This window comes from Rhinolophus sinicus, linkage group LG02 (genome assembly GCF_036562045.2).
Source record: "Rhinolophus sinicus isolate RSC01 linkage group LG02, ASM3656204v1, whole genome shotgun sequence".
NCBI lineage: Eukaryota > Metazoa > Chordata > Mammalia > Chiroptera > Rhinolophidae > Rhinolophus > Rhinolophus sinicus.
The window spans coordinates 190,227,139-190,245,600 of NC_133752.1; the positions used below are offsets into that span (position 1 = coordinate 190,227,139).

The 18,462-nt window shown below is 37.7% G+C and overlaps 1 protein-coding gene across 47 annotated transcripts in view; it reads right to left on the reverse strand.

Annotated features, from left to right (window-relative positions):
* RBFOX2 (RNA binding fox-1 homolog 2) overlaps positions 1 to 18,462 on the reverse strand; it is a 257,051-nt gene that overhangs the window by 38,457 nt on the left and 200,132 nt on the right. For 38 of the 47 annotated variants that reach the window (XR_012494103.1, XR_012494102.1, XR_012494105.1 and 35 more), the window contains 2 exons: positions 3,355 to 3,501; positions 507 to 560 (listed from right to left, as the gene is read on the reverse strand). Coding sequence is in view for 43 of the 47 variants with exons in the window: in XM_074326289.1 (XP_074182390.1) it covers positions 507 to 560; positions 3,355 to 3,501 (201 nt within the window). In the remaining 4 variants the exon portion in view is untranslated. The remainder of the gene's footprint in view (positions 1 to 506; positions 561 to 3,354; positions 3,502 to 18,462) is intronic. The other 9 variants (XM_074326301.1, XM_074326304.1, XM_074326285.1 and 6 more) reach the window with 1 other exon arrangement.

Below are 18,462 nucleotides of genomic sequence, written 5' to 3' on the forward strand. Positions count from 1 at the left end.
TCTGCCTTTAAGTAAGAAGCTTGGGCCAAATTTAAGTCTGATAAAGGACTGTTGTCTCCTACATCCTCTCTTCCTGACCACCACACTCTTCCCTCAAACTTCTCTCTTTTTTTTCCTTTTTTAAATTTAAAAATGTTTATTCTTCTTTTTGTAGTAAAATATATGTAACACAATTTACCAACTTAACCACTTTTAAGTGTATATAGTTCAGTGGTATTAAAAATATCAAATTGTTGTGCAACCGTCACCACCATTCATCTCCAGACTTTTTTCATCTTGCAAAACAAACTTCTCTTGCTTCTAGCCCATCACTCTCCCAGTTTAAGTATTAGGATAAAGTTTGGCCATGTGGTAGCTTATTTTTAGAGATAATCCAATCCAAGTCAGATAGTTGGGATACTTTCTGCAAGCTTGAAAAACAGCTTATGTTTTCTGGTTACTTACTGTTTAAAATAAAACATAACTAAAAAGAAACTAAGCATACTTAATGCTGAAATGGAGCTTACCTTAGAGCCACGTTCATTAAAGATTATTTCTACATCTAGGATTTTGCCAAACTGCTGCAGAGACAAAAATAAAAACATTTGTTTATGGTCAGCTTTTTATCCACATATTTCACTTTCTTCTGAAAAGGGAACAGTGTTTTTGTTTTTTAACTACTTATTTATTAGGTTGGTGCAAAGGTAATTGTGGTTTAAAAGTTAAAAATAATTGCAAAAAACGCAATTACTTTTGCACCAACCTAATAACTTCCATGTTTCTATCTGTTGGTAGGTCCCAATACCAGTTTCTGAGTTTTCCTCATCACTGAGCTGATAATTTCTCCTTTTTCACTCCTTTTTCAATTCACTCACGCATCTATAATCCACCTCTAGATTGTGGAAACTGTTTTCAGAAGATTTGCAGAGTTACCCGATTACACACTTCTTCACATGGGCAAGATACTAGGGATTTTCCCAACTACATCTCTAATTTTTCAAATGTCTCAGTTTTAAGAAGTAAATCCTAAGTAGAAAGAAACACTATTGAAGGCTGTTTTAATTCCCCCCTTGTTAATTTATGAAAGTAAATCTGTTCACTGTAAAATTAGAAAATATAAACAAAAAAGAAAAGGGGAAGCAAAAAAATGAAGATCTGTAATCCCACCATCTTAGCGTTCGGGTGCACAGCCTTCCTGGCTTTTCCTTAGGCATGTATCGTTAAAGCAATGTTTCCAGACATTATTTTATTTTATTAACTTAATATACTATGAATAACTTTCCAAGTCAATATATATCTGTGTTATTTCTATAGGTTCCATGTTATTTTCCATTGTACTTAAACATTCATGGACATTATGGATGATTCTACATATTTGCCACTTCTATCTTTCTGCAATGAACATCATCAAGAATATTTTAAATAATACCTTTCTTTTGTAATTAAATATTTTAACATTTGAAAAATCAAACAAATCTAAAAAGCACAAAGCCTAAATAATTCTATTGTTAGGCAGCTAAACAGCTGACCAGAAGAGCATACACAAAACACAGTAGTTATTTGGAGGAGACGTGCATATAAGGTGACAAAACTACCTGTCTTAATCAATACTTGGATGAACTCCATTGAAGGAATGTGCAGTAAATCTCCAGATATCTTTTTGGCTCACACTTCCCTCTGAGTACTGGATTCATATACCCGATTATCTATCTATTTAGCTTGAATTTCAAACCGGACTTTGAGAAATGTGTAAAAACTAAAAAATGAAAAGAGTGAAACAGAAACCATGCTTTGTCACTCGACTGAATTATTACTATCTTTATCAAAGAACATGTATTAAGAGCTCATTTTCTAGAGTAAGACTTGTGGGCTTGATTCCAGTTTCATCATTTAACAGAAAATTAGAAAAATCAAGGAAAAAGGAAAACATCTGATTTTAGGTAGGAGGGCATTTTATTTTATTCCTATGCCTATCCTATAAAACTAAGATTTGGTGTTTTAGAATTTGTTTTCTTTTACATTTTCTAGCGTGTCCTTATAATATCTTCCCAGAGTAAGGCTTGCCTTCCTATTGTGATTAAGGAAAATGAGGCTGAACAAAGCTATTCGTCAAGTTTATAGAGCTAATAACATGGAAACAAAATGGAGTCTGAAATCCCTGCTCTTTATTGATGCCACTGTCCTTCTAACCACGTGGAAGGAGACAGGGCAACCAGGTATCCCCTGCAGGGAAAATTTTATTGTTTTGCACTTAGTGCCTTCCGGGAAGGGTGCCATGCATTTTAAGAAATCACCGATAACTGGCCGAGGCAGATCTTCAATGGACACTATTTCTGACTTAAAAGAAAACATACTTCGGACAGATGAGTGTGTACTCCATTTTCATAGACCTCCAAAGATTAAGATTCCACATTACCTCTGGTAATTCAGTAGAGAACCTAATAACTCATACTCCTAGGAAGTTTCTTCTTAAATGTAACTTAAATTCTCCATGCTTCCCTTCCTATCTTCTGTTGCTGTCTCTTGTGTAGAGAAGGAGACCAGCTGGCTACCGTTTTCCGTGTAAAAGCTCTCTCAAGTACTTCAAACGAAAATCATTAAATCTCAACCCTGGCCTTGCCTTCAGTGTCGAACATATCTGGGTAGTCAGCTGTGACAGAATTTTGCTCCAGGGTCTTGTCACCATGAAGTGGCCAGTCAAGACATAAAGAAGGGCATTTGCTTTTCTGACGAAGCTCTAGGCAGTGATACTAATAAAAATTTAAAAAACCCCATTACCTCTTAGTCCTAGTTCAAATTAAGAGTTTGGTCAAATTAAAACAGGCAACAACACATGTGCCTAGAAAAAAATTAAGATTCTCAGCAGTCATTCACTTCCCAGTCACTTAAATCTTGGCTATTACAACACTTTGTTTTCATGACAGTGATTTTGGGAGGAAGTAAACAGCGAGAACACAGCCGAGGTAGCAAACTAACCCCCTATGCCTGATTTTAGATATGGTCTTGAAACTGTTGAATTATAAGCAAGGAAGTAAAAACAAAACACAGGTACTATCCGCTTTCACAGATATTATTTCATTTAATTCATAACACTCTGAAAGGTAGTGATTACTATCTTGTCCTGATTTTGTCACTGAAAGTCTCACATCCCAAGCAAACCGGGTCGCACCATCACCTGTGTACGTGAGAACGTGCAAGGCTGATGTCTACAATAGACAGGTGCTAGAAGAGTTTCTGATGAAAAGACTGATTTACTGTAGGATCTTCCTCAATCAATTTGCAGTTCTATGCTAAAGTATTAATGACTAATTATATATCTGGTGGATTAAATTATACTTGAACCGTAAAACCCAGAAAAGGATTTCAGAGACTTACCCCAAACATCTGCCGGAGGTCAGGGTCCCGGAAGCGGAAAGGAATATTAGAGACATGCAGTCGTTTAGGAGTGGATTTACTCTCTGAATTTTCACTACTTTGTGTCTGTGACTGCTGGCCGTCTGTCTGTGCTCCCCCTTCTGTCTGCTAAGCAAAGAAATAAACAACAGTGAATAAAAAATAAAGACAATTACTTCACAAGAATTATGTAAAAATAGTTAAAGTCCTCCCCCATCCCAATTGTTCTCAGTGTGTCTTTAAGCAAAAATTACAGTTGTCTCTTCAAAGAGAAAAAACAAAGATAGATAACTATGTTCAAAATGCTATAGTTTACAAACAAAATTTAGGTCTTTTGAATATTTACAGTACATTAGTTAAAAAAGAAAAAGGAAGATAACAAAAACACGAAGTGACTTGCCCAAGATCACATGGAGATACATTAGGATAACTGAAGATATAAAAATAGTACCTTTATTCTTAGATTCTTAATAGAGCTTTCTATTATTGAGATCTTTCCATTTTGAAAATGAGTCTATTGTACTTAGTTGTAGAGAACACTGGTCTATCATTTCAAGAAATAAGGGGATATTTTAATATTTCACCCCTCTATTAGTTCCAGAGTTTATGACTACTGGATTAGTAAAGCAGTTTAATATTATTTATGAAGAGGAGACACTTAGTGACAATGGGCACTTAAAAACTGAAGAAGCTTCTTACTCTGTATTCTCCTCCCTCATTTCCGCAATTCCAGCTAACTTTATCATAGGAGAAACCAATCTTTCACAGCCCAGAGCAAGGCTGCATTGAGAAAATCTACTGGGAAAGGCTTTAAGGGAACCTGACTAATCAACTACACAGACATAAATGCTAGATCTGTGTATATTCACAAAGTGAAAGAGTGTAAGTGAGCGTCAGCGTGCCTTTTTAGTCATGATCTCTTCTGCAACATCCCAGGCTCGCGTTCATCTAATTTTTTCCCCCAATAAATCCTTAAAAAAGTTGTTATGTTGAGAAACACTTTTGACAAATATCTAACAGGTGTGACACATTCTAAGCATTCAAAAAAACACTTATTTTGAAGTATTCATCTGGTAATTTAATAACCGTATGTTTTCCCTATTCTCTATGAAGTGCATGCCCAACCGGATGGCTCACTGAGCTAATTAAATTAACACACTTTTAAAACAGGAGTGGAACCTGCTGTTCCTATTATCTCAGTAGGGTTAGAACTGAGTCCCTAACAGATTCTTCTGGATGACACAGACCAGAAAACCTCCCTTCGACCCCAGTGTTCAACCACAAGAAACTGAATCAGAGCTACTTTTGGCTCAAAGATGTCAGCAACCATCTTGAAATCAAGTTTGAAGACTTCAAAATATAAAAGATAATCAGGAATAAATTCTGAATGAATACCAGCTTTACAAGTGTCAATCTAAGTGATGAGGGCTTTTATCTCATTCCATTCAGGCCTTCCAGATGGCTTAAACGTGCAATGATTCATGTGATATAAAAATAGCAGAAAAGGCAAGAGCTACGAAGCAATGTTCTGCGAAAGTGTAAGGTTTTCAATCATCAATCTGGGCACAATGAAGACTAAACAAAACAAATTCCACCCAAAGACGAAACTCACTAAGTTACTAAAACAGCGCCATGGATGCTCAAGCAATAAGCATAGTCACTTACAACTAACGCTCATCCAGCACCTTCAGACTTGCCTCTCACAACGCACAGCTGGATCACATAAATGTTCTTCTGTCAAACTTTAAAACCACCAGACTGGATCTGCAGGATGTCAGTGTATCACTCCGAGAAAGGTTCAAAAGACTGATTCTAGCTCCAAACCACAGTTTTAAATATAACTTATATCTGTAGGTCCTGTAATCTGTAATAATGTAAGTGAGGTGACAGGATAAATGAAAACTAATAATTATTTCAAAGTATAGTGCCCAAGCTACTTATTTGCTGCTCTTAAAATTTTTTAACAGCCCTGAAGACACAACATAAGAAGACAGTTAGAAGCCCGATTGGTTAATTTTCAGGCGTTGTAGTGAACACCTATATTTTTTAAAAGTATGAAATCTTTAATTTTAGAAAGATTGGCAAGTAGAAAGAGTGAACTATCATTTCCAAAATTCTCAAGCCTTCTGACTTAGTATAAATTTTTAAACTGAAGTTTAACATACATAGATAGAAATGCACAGATCATAAGCATTACACCTGAATTAATTTTCACAAAGAAAATACACTGATGTAAACATCAAATGAGATCAAGCAACAGAACCCCAGAAGTGCCCTCAGGCTCCAATCCCATCACTCTTTTCCTGCCAAAGGGTCACCACTATCCTGACTTCTAACTGCATAGATTAGTTTTGCCATTTTTGAACTGAAAAAAAAAAGGGTTACCACACAGTATGCACTCCTGTGTCTGCCTTCTTTTACACATATTTGTTATACATGCATAGCTATAATTCATCCATTCTTTTTTCCATTTCATGAACCTACAGAATTTATTTGAATTACTTCCGGTTTTTGCCTATCAAGTCCCTTGTTACATATTATATGGTGCACACGAGCATGCATTTCTGTTGGGCGTATATGCACCTGGGAGTGGATCTGCTGGGGGAAGGATGTGTGTAAGTTCAGCCTTAATAGATACATGGGTTTTCCAAAGTGGTTGTACTAACTTATACTCACTGTATGTGAGAGTTCTAGTTGCTCTTAGTATTCTCATTTTCATTTTAATTACTCTGGTGGGCGGTGGCAGCATCACAATGTGGCTTTAATATGCTTTCCTCTCTTTAAAATTATGATCCTTTCTCCTTTCCACTTACAGAATTTTGTTGAAAAATTGGAATTCCTTGTAAAATAGTAACTATTTCTTACGTACATACTATATGACAGACCCATACCTAAGTCTTTCAATAGTAATTAATACTTAGTGTTTATTATTTACAGACACTGGAAAGAGTATTTTACGTACTTTAATTAATGTAATTCTTTCAAAAGCTTAACAGTAGGGTTTTTGTTTTGTTTTGTTTTAACTGAGAACATAATAGGTACTATTTTTTTTTTTTTTAGCCCTACTTTTCAGACGAGGAATCGGAGGAATAGAAAGACTGCCTAAGTAATGGAGCAGGGATTTGAACACAGGCAGTCTGGCTGTGTGTACGTATTTAACCACTATATTATATTGCACTTTAAATGTAGTATTTTTAAAAATTTTCCAATAATCTATGAGGCAGGTACTATTATTACCCTCGATTGACAGAGGCAGAAACTGTGGCATAGAGAGGTTAAGTTCGTTGCTCAAGCTCACATATGAGTGGCAGTGCCTTAATATCAGTCTTTATAACCTTTCTCCGAGGGATACACTGACATCCTGCAGATCCAGTCTGGTGCTTTTCAAGTTTGATTGAAGAAAGTTTGTGTGACCCAGCTGTGCGATGTGAGAGGCAAGTCTGAAGGTGCTGGATGAGAATGCCCAACTAGGCAGCCCAATTTCATGTGCTAAACCACTTCCTTTCTTGCACTGTATCCGTGCTCTCTTCATTTCCTGTCCTTAGAAGGCTGAACATGCGTGGATCCCATTCTCACTTTCTCAGGACCCTCACCTAACGGAGCATGATTTCTCCTGGGTGGAGGTAGGCACTGGGGGCATGGGACAGGGAAAGCTCTACAAGAGGTGACATATATCTACACCTGGAGGGAAGAGGGGCAGGTCAGGCCACAAAGGGGAGGAAAAGTCAGAGGAAAGAAAACCAGCAAGGCACACTGAGATTTATGAAGGAAAAAAGCCAAAAAAGTACAGAACTGATACTCAAAGGAGCTGAACAGCAGATTTCTGTACAGAGCGGACTTAGGAATAGGAAATACACATTGAACGCAATGAAGTGAGATCATATTTCCCATTTGACATTCTCAACTTTAAGTTTACCTCAATATAGACTACTCATTGTTGAAACAAACAAATCAGAGAGAAAAGCAGAAAGTTTTTAGCCTTCATCTTTGTGAAAAGTGGACAGTTAAACAGTTCTGGAGAAAAATCTCAGTCAATAAACATTGGTTTGCTGTATTTTCTATTGTTATCTGCTGAGCAACTTTACTGATGGTATAAACAACGTCCTAAGGTCCTGTCTTTCCTTCTGTGGTCATTTTCTGACTTAATTTATTCACTGGGCAGGGGATGAAACAGAAGAGGCTGGAGTCTGTGTACTGAGAGTTTATACTGAGGACTGGCGGCGGCACTGCTCGATGCAATCCTATGATTAAGGTCTATGCATCTACTCTGTAAACAACGGGCCTCCCCACTGAGGTCCAGCTATCTGTCAACACGGCAGAGGAGCCCAGGGCTTGTTACACTGAAGAGCAAATCAAATTCTTGTCTCAAAACCTCATTCTAGAAATGAGGACTAAAACTGTTTTGTTTTGATAAACTTTTGATAAATTCAAACTTTTAAAATTCTTATAACTGGGAAATGGATTAATTGTTCTGACTTTTCCAGGAGGCAACGAGAATATTTTAACTATTTATACATTGTGATCAAATGTTCTGTTATGGCCCAAAAGATAACTCTGAGCAATAAAATATGAAGTATTATTTTCCAAGTCTCTACCGTAATAAGACATAATATATAATCTGAGATGCTAAGGAATCTCCTGATTAATTTAGGAGTAATATTTTGATTTATGAATTATCCAATTTCTTCAATAATTAATTTTCCTCTGTTTTCTGAGATGTCTTCATTTCTTATTTTCACCTTTGTAAGGCTGAAGGGAAAGAGGAAAATGGATTTAGCACATAAATTTCTTGAGACTCTGATTCAAATCTAAACACCCATTAAGCCAAGCCATTTTTAAATGACTGTTTGACTGGGTATAGAATTCTAGGTTGAAAAAAAAAACCTTTAGAATTTTGAAGGCAACTCTCACGTGTTGTCTAGCTCCCAGTGTTGCTGTTGAGAAAGCCAAAGGCATCATGATTCCTGTCTCCTTGTATGTGAATTTTCCCCCATTCTCTCATTTGTAGATTATCCAAATATGTCCAGTGTTCTAAAATTCCAGTGATGTGTTTAATGTGGGTTTATCTTATTTTGATATATTTAGCTAGGAATTTCATCTCTTTTAAGTTGGAAATTAATATCCTTTAGTCCTGGAAAGTTTTCCTGAATTATTTCACTGATGATTCCACCCCATATATTTTGTCTTTCTCTCTTTCTGGAACTTGTATTATTAGATACTGGATATTCTGGACTGGTCTGCTAATTTTCTTACGTCTTTCTTGTATTTTCCATCTGTCTGCCTTTTGACTCTTTCCTGGGATACAAGTCTTAATCCCTTGTCTGAAAACTTTGGGGCCCAATGTATATCAGAGTCCAGAATTTTCAGGATTTTAAAAGGCAATAATGGTGTATAACCATAATGTAAAACCTTCAATGACACTCGGGGCAGTGACAGTTCTGTAGCAAAATATATGCATATTCACATACATGGGATAAAGACTACATATAGATTGTGAGTTTTGCTGCAAATTAATGAAAAATCATTTGATTTTCAGAACTTTTGGATTTGTGGATAATTGTGGATAAGAGACTGTAGATCTCTAGTCAGTTTCAATTTCTTTTGGATGGGGATTGGTCTTCAGTCAAGGTTTGTGAATCTTCCTCATAAGATGAATTAGGTGTTTTCAGTGTTATAAAGTCAGTCATATATAGTGCAAGGGACATGGTTCAGAAAACTGCAAAATTCAAGACTAAACTTACCAAAAGATAGTAGATGTTTCTATTAATTGCTAAAAGCAGAGCTGTCATGTGAATTGCCATATAATTCATATAGCTTTGAAATTAGGCAATTATTAACTAAATTTTCATTTAGGAAGATTCACATTGGTTTTGTTAAAAGAACCAGATTGTGCCCCAAATGGAGTTGCTCATGCTAATCCCTGTGTCAGCAAACCAAAACTTAACTAAATTTCTATGCTCGGTTCTCCCAGAAAACGAAGGCCTAAGTCAACCAATCAGCACTTGCCTACTCAGCATAAGTTACCTGACCAGGTTCCAAGATTTCTCTTTGCTCCATTTAAGGAAAGTAACCCCGCCTTAATCAATCAGCAAATGCCCAGTATATACAACTTCCTGGTTTCTGTTCCCCTCTGCCTATACAATCTCGTCTTGTACAGCTTTGGAGCTCCTTTTTATCTGCTAAATTGTTTGCTATCTGATTAATGAATCACTGATCAGTGTAATTCACTCAGTTGAATTTTGTTCTTTAACAGTTTAAAATTTGCCCAAAAGTAAAACTTCATTAATTTTTCTATATCACACTATTTCAATTCTGAATGCTTCAAATTTGTATAAAATAAGACTAATGTATTTTATACCCAAGAAAATTTAATGGAAAATTCACTGACCAGAATATCTTTAAGAGTATTTAAAGGACATGTGTGTGTATATGCTTCAAAAATCACAGTGCAGTATTTCCCAAAGGGTAGACTGCCAGTTCTGCAGGATGTTAATTGGTATTTTGTAGAAAATGGGTTTCTACAATACTGGACTAAACAAAGTTTATAGGTTTCTTGTGAATTTTGAAGAGGGAGAACTCACCCTTCTCCCCAAACATGTATTACATATATCATTCATTCATTCATTTTTGTAGAGCAGGCTATAAAATTCACTTTGAAAAACACTGTTTTAATCAGAATGGCTCTTAGGGCACTAGCTCCCAAAGCTGTGAGGGAAGAAAATGGCAAAAGAGAAAAGAGATATAATTGGATGGCCTGTTAATCTGTATTGTTTTAGTCAAGGGCTGCCCGTAACACTTTCTTTGAAATAATTATATACTAATAATATCATTGCTAATATTTATTAAACATTTACTATGTGCCAGGCATTACCTACTAAGGACTTGCTATTCATTTTCTGATTTAATCCTAAGAACAACACTATGTGGTAGGAACTATTATCGCCATTTTTACAGAAGAGGAAAAGGGCATTAGAGTTATAATTCTCTCATGGTTATACATTTAGCAAATGGAAGAAGAAGCTGGGAGCTAAACCCAACTCAATCTGATGTCCAGCGCTCAAGCTCCCTAACCACAATATTGTATAATAAAAAAGGTTTTTTAAAAAAACTTTTCTAATTCAGTTTTTCCTGATAATACTTTAGACAGTGGGTTGGGATACTTTTCATGATGTCACTTCACAGTGTCTTAAAAAAATAAGGAACTACAAACCATGCTGATCTACAAATTAGATCTGCTGGCATTTAAAGCATTTTTATAAATATTTATAATGGAATATATGATGGGTTAAAACATGGTAGAATTAGACCATATGAACTTGTTAAAGAGTAAAAATGTCCTAGCATGATAGAATGTTTTTTAAAACAGTGAAATCTTGGTCCATATGCTTATTTACTAAAAATCAGGGTATTTCACAGTGCTAAAATAACTTCATAATAAAAACACTTGTGATATATTAAATATTTTATCTAATGCCACCATCAAATAATTTAGAGGGGCAGAGAAAACTGAATTTACCTCTATATAGAACAATTTTCTATTTGAGGAAAATTACTTTTAGATTTAGTTATTTTAAAGAGAAATGCCTAAGCATTTCTTCCATGTATTTGAATATTGCTATGACGAGAGAAATTCTGAGAATCTAGTCCTGTCTGGGCATTTAAACATAAACTAACATTGTTTACCAATAAACTAGTAATTCAGTTTTCTTCAGAAAATATCTAATTCCATTTTACAGTGGGTCAAAGTGCTATAAAAAGGCATTACAAAAGGCATCATTTGTATATGTAATATCATACGCTGATTATCAATTCATACTGTGAAACAAAACCCAGTATCACACTGTTAAACAAAAATCACAGCAAGTCACTTATTTTTATAAACAGGAATTAAGAATTATATAAAAGTTACATGTAATATATAATAGTGAAACACACATAGATGATCACTTCCAATTTTAAAAACTTTATGCTTAACTGATTCTTTAATATTTTAATGAACATTGTCATTTTAGAATGAGAGAAATCTGTTATCATGTTCTAAGTTCTTAGGTTTAAAGTTGAGGAGTAAGCGGAAGCTAAGACGATAAGACCATCCCTGTGGATGCCGTTTTATTTTTTACAATTTGCACGGGGAGGCAGAAACAGAGCCTGACAGAAAGCAGATTTCCTGAGTCTCAGCTCTGTTACCAGCTCGCTGAATCGCACTCAAGTCACGTAAGACTGCTGACCTCTGCTGTAAAAGGAAGGCATAAGATTTCTAAAATCCATTTCAGCTTTAAAATCCAGTGATTCTAATCAGAGTTTACTGACTTCAAAAGATAGAACAAAATATTTACGAAAAATGTACAACTCTTGTATCAGGATAAGAACCTGCCTTCCGATTAGTCTTCCTCCTCACCCTCACCTGGAGAGCGGTAAGGCTCACAGCCCAATATTACTGTTCCTAGCACTTTTTAGGTCTAGTTTCTTTTGGGGAGGATGAGTAAACAAATCAATGAAGGCAAGCAAAGGAGAAGCAGCAATAATCAAGAAGTTAACAACAGGAATGTTCTGAACGGATGTCTTGAGTCTTACATGAACCCAAGGGCAATTTTCTCTATTTGGAAATATCCATGCCAGGCTCTGAGTGTGGTTTTCTGTACAACTCTGGGCATTCTCAGACCAGGATGCAGTTTTCTCACGGATCCCACTTTGAAACTGCCAAATGGCTTACAGGCATCAAAACTCCAGAGCTGGAGGGCACAAGTAATTCTGCTTAAGGGTAAACTGATAATGAGCATAGATTGCGCAGGTTCAGCATCCTCTACCTTGTATTACTTTGGGGAAAGATGAGGCCCCTCTTGGAAGAGCAGACAGCTGCATGAATGCATTCCCTTGCAGTCCCAGGTCTCTAACTTTAGCCTGGAAAGAGAACATGCTAACGATAGCACCTCTGCTGAAGGCTGAGGGTGATACGGCCCAACGACATGCAACGTAACGTAACAGGAAGATTTGGGCTCCTTTTTCCTCGTTCCGTTCCAGAGGTCCTCATTTGGGCAAATGGGCTGTAACTTCTTGGCTATGTTTTTTTAGAGGGTCACCAAATCCACAGGGCACCTTCAAGAAAGGGAGTCAGCGGGGAACTCAAAGAGAGGATGGGTAGACTGATCTTCAGACAGCAGAGAAGTACAAGAAACTCTGGCTTCAACTCCATAGGAAGGGTGCGTGACAAAGTAAAGGAACTAAGGAAGACAGACAGTGTGGAGTCTGAGCTGCGTTTATGAAGAGCTGTGCTTGCAGGCTCTCCAGTGAGTAGAGCTGTCAAGTCTCCAGTTGAATAACACCGCAAGGTGACCCCTCAGCTATCTCCTCAAATCTCTGCTTCAGGTCCACCAGCGACTCTGTTGAAATGCTTTCAAAGATACTACTAACATCAACTCTACCAATCAACCAAAGATGCTAACTCTGCCTTTATAAGCTTCTTGTTTTCATTCAACAAACAGTAAAAATATACACCAAAGGGAGTAATAAAAGGAGGACAAGTAATAGTTCCTGCCCTCAAGAAATATATAATCTAATAGGGAGGCAGAATATATATACAAATATAAACCTCACATCTGAAGATTATTCCCCAAAGCTTGTTTACTTCAAATACTTCAGTGATTTATGCCTGCTGACATTTGGAAAGATGTCTAAACATGGAGGGACTGAGGTCCTTTCTTCCCTACAGGCAGGCGCAGTGATAATCACGTCTCTGCAGACCCAGGTGGGGGACCCCCTGATGGCTACCTCTTTTGCTAATGCACAGTATGGGACCGACCGACTGTCAACAAGCTCTCATCTTAAGAGCACAAGAAGTTTCTAGCCCAATGTTAAAATCAATTTCTAAAATACATTTTAGAAATAAAACTCCAGATTTCATTGCTTATTTCTCATTTTTGTATGAGAAGTCCTTTCTTTCTGTTCTTTCCATCAACAAGATGGAATTATCCAACATGAACAAGATCTATTTTAAAATACAGCTGTAGTTCACAATAATAAAAAGCACAAATAAGTGACAACAATTGGGACAACCAATTTAAAAAGACAGTTGAAGCAATTATCTTCAAGAACTATTTAAACAAGTAATTTCCAAAGCATTTCTAATTTATTCTCACTACAACCCTGTCAGCTGGGCATCATTAGTTTCACTGATAGACGAGGAAACTATAACTTGGGCAGTAAAATGATTCATTCAAGATACAGTTACTTCATAAGGATCACACAATCTTTGACTCTGATCTCCTGATTTTACTCATCCAATCAGCTGTCAAATCCTGTATATTCTACCTTCATAATTTCTCTTTAATTCATCCCTCCTCTATATAACCACTGCGAACCCCCAGTCAAGAATCTCATTATCAATTCCAAGCACAAGACTCTTTCCTAACCAGTCTCCCTGCTTCTCTACTCATCTTGTATACGCAATAGATTAATCTGGAAGCACAATTCTGCTCACTTCCATTTCTTTGCTCAAAAACCTTCAATAGTCATTTCTCAGCCAGGTATTTACATCCTCTTCCCACTTTATACTCAGAGACCCTTCTCCCCATCTTATTTCCCATTTAGTATGGACCAAATGCCCAGAGCTTCAGCCCAATGGAAAGCCATGCTTTTATTCAGACGGTGTGATTCTTCGCATTTCTCCAACTTTGCTTTGAGAAATGACTTTCCTATTCTTCCCACCACCATCTCCGCATGTGCAAACTCTAATCACTGTCAATACAGGCCCAGATCAATATCATCTCCACCAGGAAGCCTCAGCTGCTCTCTCCTCACAACTCCCCTGGCACGCCTGTATCTTCTTTCATTTTTTTTCTACAGGAAATATTTACTGAGTAACTATTAAGTACCACGTACTGTGATAAGTCAGAAATGCAAAATGAAAAAAGAAAAGAAAAAAATGAACAAAAAGAACTCTGTCTTTAAAAGTTAGGGAGCTATATTGTAATAGCTATGTGTGATGTCAGAGGGGTAGTAGACTTGGTGGGGTTATCACTTTGTGACGGGTATAAATGTCTTATTATGTTTTTTGTACATCTGAAACTAATTATAAAATTTTTAAAAACATTGGGGAGGGCTGGCCCGTGGCTCAGGCGGTTAGAGCTCCATGCTCCTAACTCCGAAGGCTGCCGGTTCGATTCCCACATGGGCCAATGGGCTCTCAACCACAAGGTTGCCAGTTCAACTCCTCGAGTCCCGCAAGGGATGGTGGGCTGTGCCCCCTGCAACTAGCAACGGCAACTGGACCTGCAGCTGAGCTGTGCCCTCCACAACTAAGACTGAAAGGACAATAACTTGACTTGGAAAAAAGTCCTGGAAGTACACACTGTTCCCCAATAAAGTCCTGTTCCTCTTCCCCAATAAAACAACAACAAAAACAAAACAAAACAAAATGTTGGGGAGACAAAAGTGAACAAAAATATCCTACCTTATAAGTTCCACAAAAAGTGGTCAGCTCAGGAGTCTACCTGAGCCTAAATGAGGCATACACAAGGCATACACAGGTCTGGTTTGCCTGGGAACGTCAGGTAAGGCTTCCCAGCAGAGCTGCCCCTTGGACTGAGTGGGAAAAGATGCACAAGTGCCTGTGAAGAGGACGGACGCAAATACACATTGTCTTCTGGTGCTGAGCTGGGGTGGGGTGGAGTGGGAGAGTGCAGAGTACAGACTCTGAATTCCCCAACCGTGAATACCCTAACATAACACAAAGAGCTACTTTATGAACAACAATAAAATACTGTTTGTGGAAGCAATTTTTAAACTGAAAAGTATTACACAGATTGAAGGGTATCAGTTTTTTATAAATAGCAATGCTTCCTATCTACCTTTTGAATTTAATTGGCCACAGGAATTACCAGACCGATTTTAAGAAACATATAATTAGATAGCAAAAGTTTAACAAAATAATCTGTAATATTGTCAAATCCAGGCTTCATGATATATTACTCAATCTCTCTCTCTACACATACACATCCCCTTGGAACACACACGTGTACAACTTCTAAAGGCTTAAGCTCAGCAAATTCACATTCACATTTAAAATATACACTTAAAAATATAAGAAGTATCTTCAACCAGAGCTTCCCAATAATTTCCCATTTTACTGCTGGCAACTTCCTAAAATTATAGAACCTGTGCTATCTCTGTTTGTAGATACAACTCGAAGGGGATTTTCCATTTTCTCCTCAACACCAATAAATTCACAATCTATTGTATACACACGGATTCCTAATTTTATTTCAATGTTTCTTTAGGAACTCATGTTGATTGATACAATGCCAAATTATATAGTGAATAGTTTCTAACATGGTTGAGGAACAGAAAGTCTTAACTGTATATATTTATTACATTCAGGGACAGACTTGCCCTTAGCACTGTAGAAACATACAATCTGGTGGTCTGAAGCAATGGGATATGGTGGCAATCAGGAAAAAACGAGAAAGGGAAATGGGCTGTGGTGAGGAGAGGTGCAGTGAGTACCTAAACTACCATGAAATGATTCAGGGAAGGGACTTTTGGCTATGATGGCGTGAGCTGGTCAGTGAATCCTCCCCTCAAAACAATGCAACATTAAGAAAACTGACAAAAGTGTCCAACAGTCATGTTAGGATTCTGGAAATCAATCAGAGAATAATAAACAGAGAATAATAAACAGAATAATAAACAGAGAAATTTCTTGAAAAATTGCTAGAGCTTAGTGCAAGATCAGCAGTTTACATACTTATTGCCTGGGCTAAATCAACCCCTAACCCCACATCCCAATCTCTCAGCTCTGCTGGGAGAACTAGGCTTTAGCACAGGGCTGGGGCCACAAAAACCAGGAGCTCTGCTGCCAGAAGGGGTAGACTCAATTTGGGGCACGGGATGGTGGGGGGGAGGGGGGCAGTAGACAACCCATACCTTTGTCAGCTAAAGGTAGCAAACTTGGTAGGAACCTAACAGGGGAAACACAGCTCTTCTAGCTTGAGGCTGTGGTCTAACTGGGTGATCGGTGGGAGACCCTGGAAATGTGAGACTCACAGAACAGCTGGATATGCTCTCCTCACTTTCCTCACTGACTACGCAACTACACTGATGAGGAGCGGAGACAGGGATGGGCCCAGGAGAAAGAAAAGTCCAAGGCAAACTGGCTCAACTCTGAATGAGTCCCCAACCCACAGAGAGAAGGACTGACAGAGGGTGGAATGGAAGCTTTATAAGCTTCAGTTGCTCAAGCACAACCTCTGCCCGAATCACTGGCTGACCACTAAGCTATGCAGACAGAGGTCACTTCTAACCAGGCTAAGTGGTCAAAATGAGAGTGAAAATCACTAGGCAGAAACATCGGTGGCTGAACACCATGGCGTACTCATATTCTACAGTTTAAGTCCAGGCAAATTTAACACACACATATACAAACCTTATCATGGCTTAGAGACTAAATAAAGCTCTTCTTCTGATAATCTGATACAGAAATGGCAAAAAGAAATCTAACAACTAAAGATAGATCTTTCTATGCAAAGCACAGAACATTTTTATCTTTGGAAATATACAACACAATCCCACAAACAATGTGATACAAGGTGTGATCAAACAATACGGTGAATGTTTAAATACAAAAACATTTATTACAGTAAAAGAAACATTGCCATTAATCCTCCTCAAAATACTTCCCATAGCTTTGAACACACTTATCCCATCGTTCTTGCCACTTTCTGAAGCAGTGCTGGAAGTCCTCTTTCGTGAGTTGTGCTGTCATGGCTGCCTCGATGTCCTGAATCATTTTGACTTTGGGGAAGAGCCAGAAGACACACGGTGCCAAATCCAGTGAATAAGGGGATGAGGATACACCGTAATGTTTTTATTTGACAGAAATTGCCGTATGCCAGAAGCGATGTGTGACACTGAGCGTTGTAATAAGGGAGGGAGATTTACGGCACCACTTCAAAACACACCTTTTCTCAACCGTAGCTCACACCCGACTGACTATACCGAACAATTGAAATTAGTCACACAATGTTACTAAGGTTCAACACTCCGCTTCCCGTATTGAAGATCCCTGCCTTTCTGTTGGATGGCACTCGGCAGAGGCATTCACTGTATTTTGCGATCACAACAGAAAGGCTCCATATCACACACCGCTTCTGGTACAGCAATTTCTGCCAAATAAAAACATTACGGTGTGTCCTCATCCACCTTATTCATTAGATCTGGCAACCGTGCGACTTCTGGTTCTTCCCCAAAGTCAAAATAACCATGAAAGGTAAACGTTTTGAATCAATTCAGGACATCAAGGCAGCCAAGACAGCGCAACTAAAGACACTCACAAAAGAGGACTTCCAGAACTGCTTCAGAAAGGGCAGGAACGATGGGATAATATGTTCAAAGCGAGGGGGAGCATTTTGAGAGGGATTAATGGCAATGTGTCTTTTACTGTAATAATCTTTTTTAAACATTCGCTGTATTTTTTTGGTCACACCTCATATGTGTGACACATACCTATTGTTAATTGAAGATATTTCCTTTACTTTTAGCAAGTTAGTAGTAAGAGGTAGGCTGGGGCCAAGGATTAGTAAACCAAGTACAGAGTTTGGATTTTATTCTGAGTATATTAGGGAATCAAGACAGTTAAGCAGAGAAATAGCATTATTTGCATTAAAAAGAAAAAAAAAAAAACCCAAAACATTATCTTGGATGCTATGTGGAGGATGGGTAAGTTAGGCAGCGGTAATACAGGAAATAAGTGATGAGGCTTGGGTTAGAGTGGTAACGAAGATGATAAACACCTTACATAAATTAAACTCTTTTAAATCTCCTAACAGCCACTCGAGGTGGGTAGTAGTCTTCATTTTACAGATAAGCAAGCCAAGGCAGAGAGTAAATCACTGGCCGAAGGTCATACTGCTAAGTAGGGCCACACTGGCACTCGAGCCCAAGAACTCGGGCAGAAGAGCTGAGCTCTTAGTCATGTACACTATCCAGCTATATTGTTAAGATAAAGAGACTGAAGTAACAAAATGTTTTAGAGTTATGGTTACCACGACTTGCTGATGAACTGAATGTAGACACGAAGTAAATAAAGAATGACGG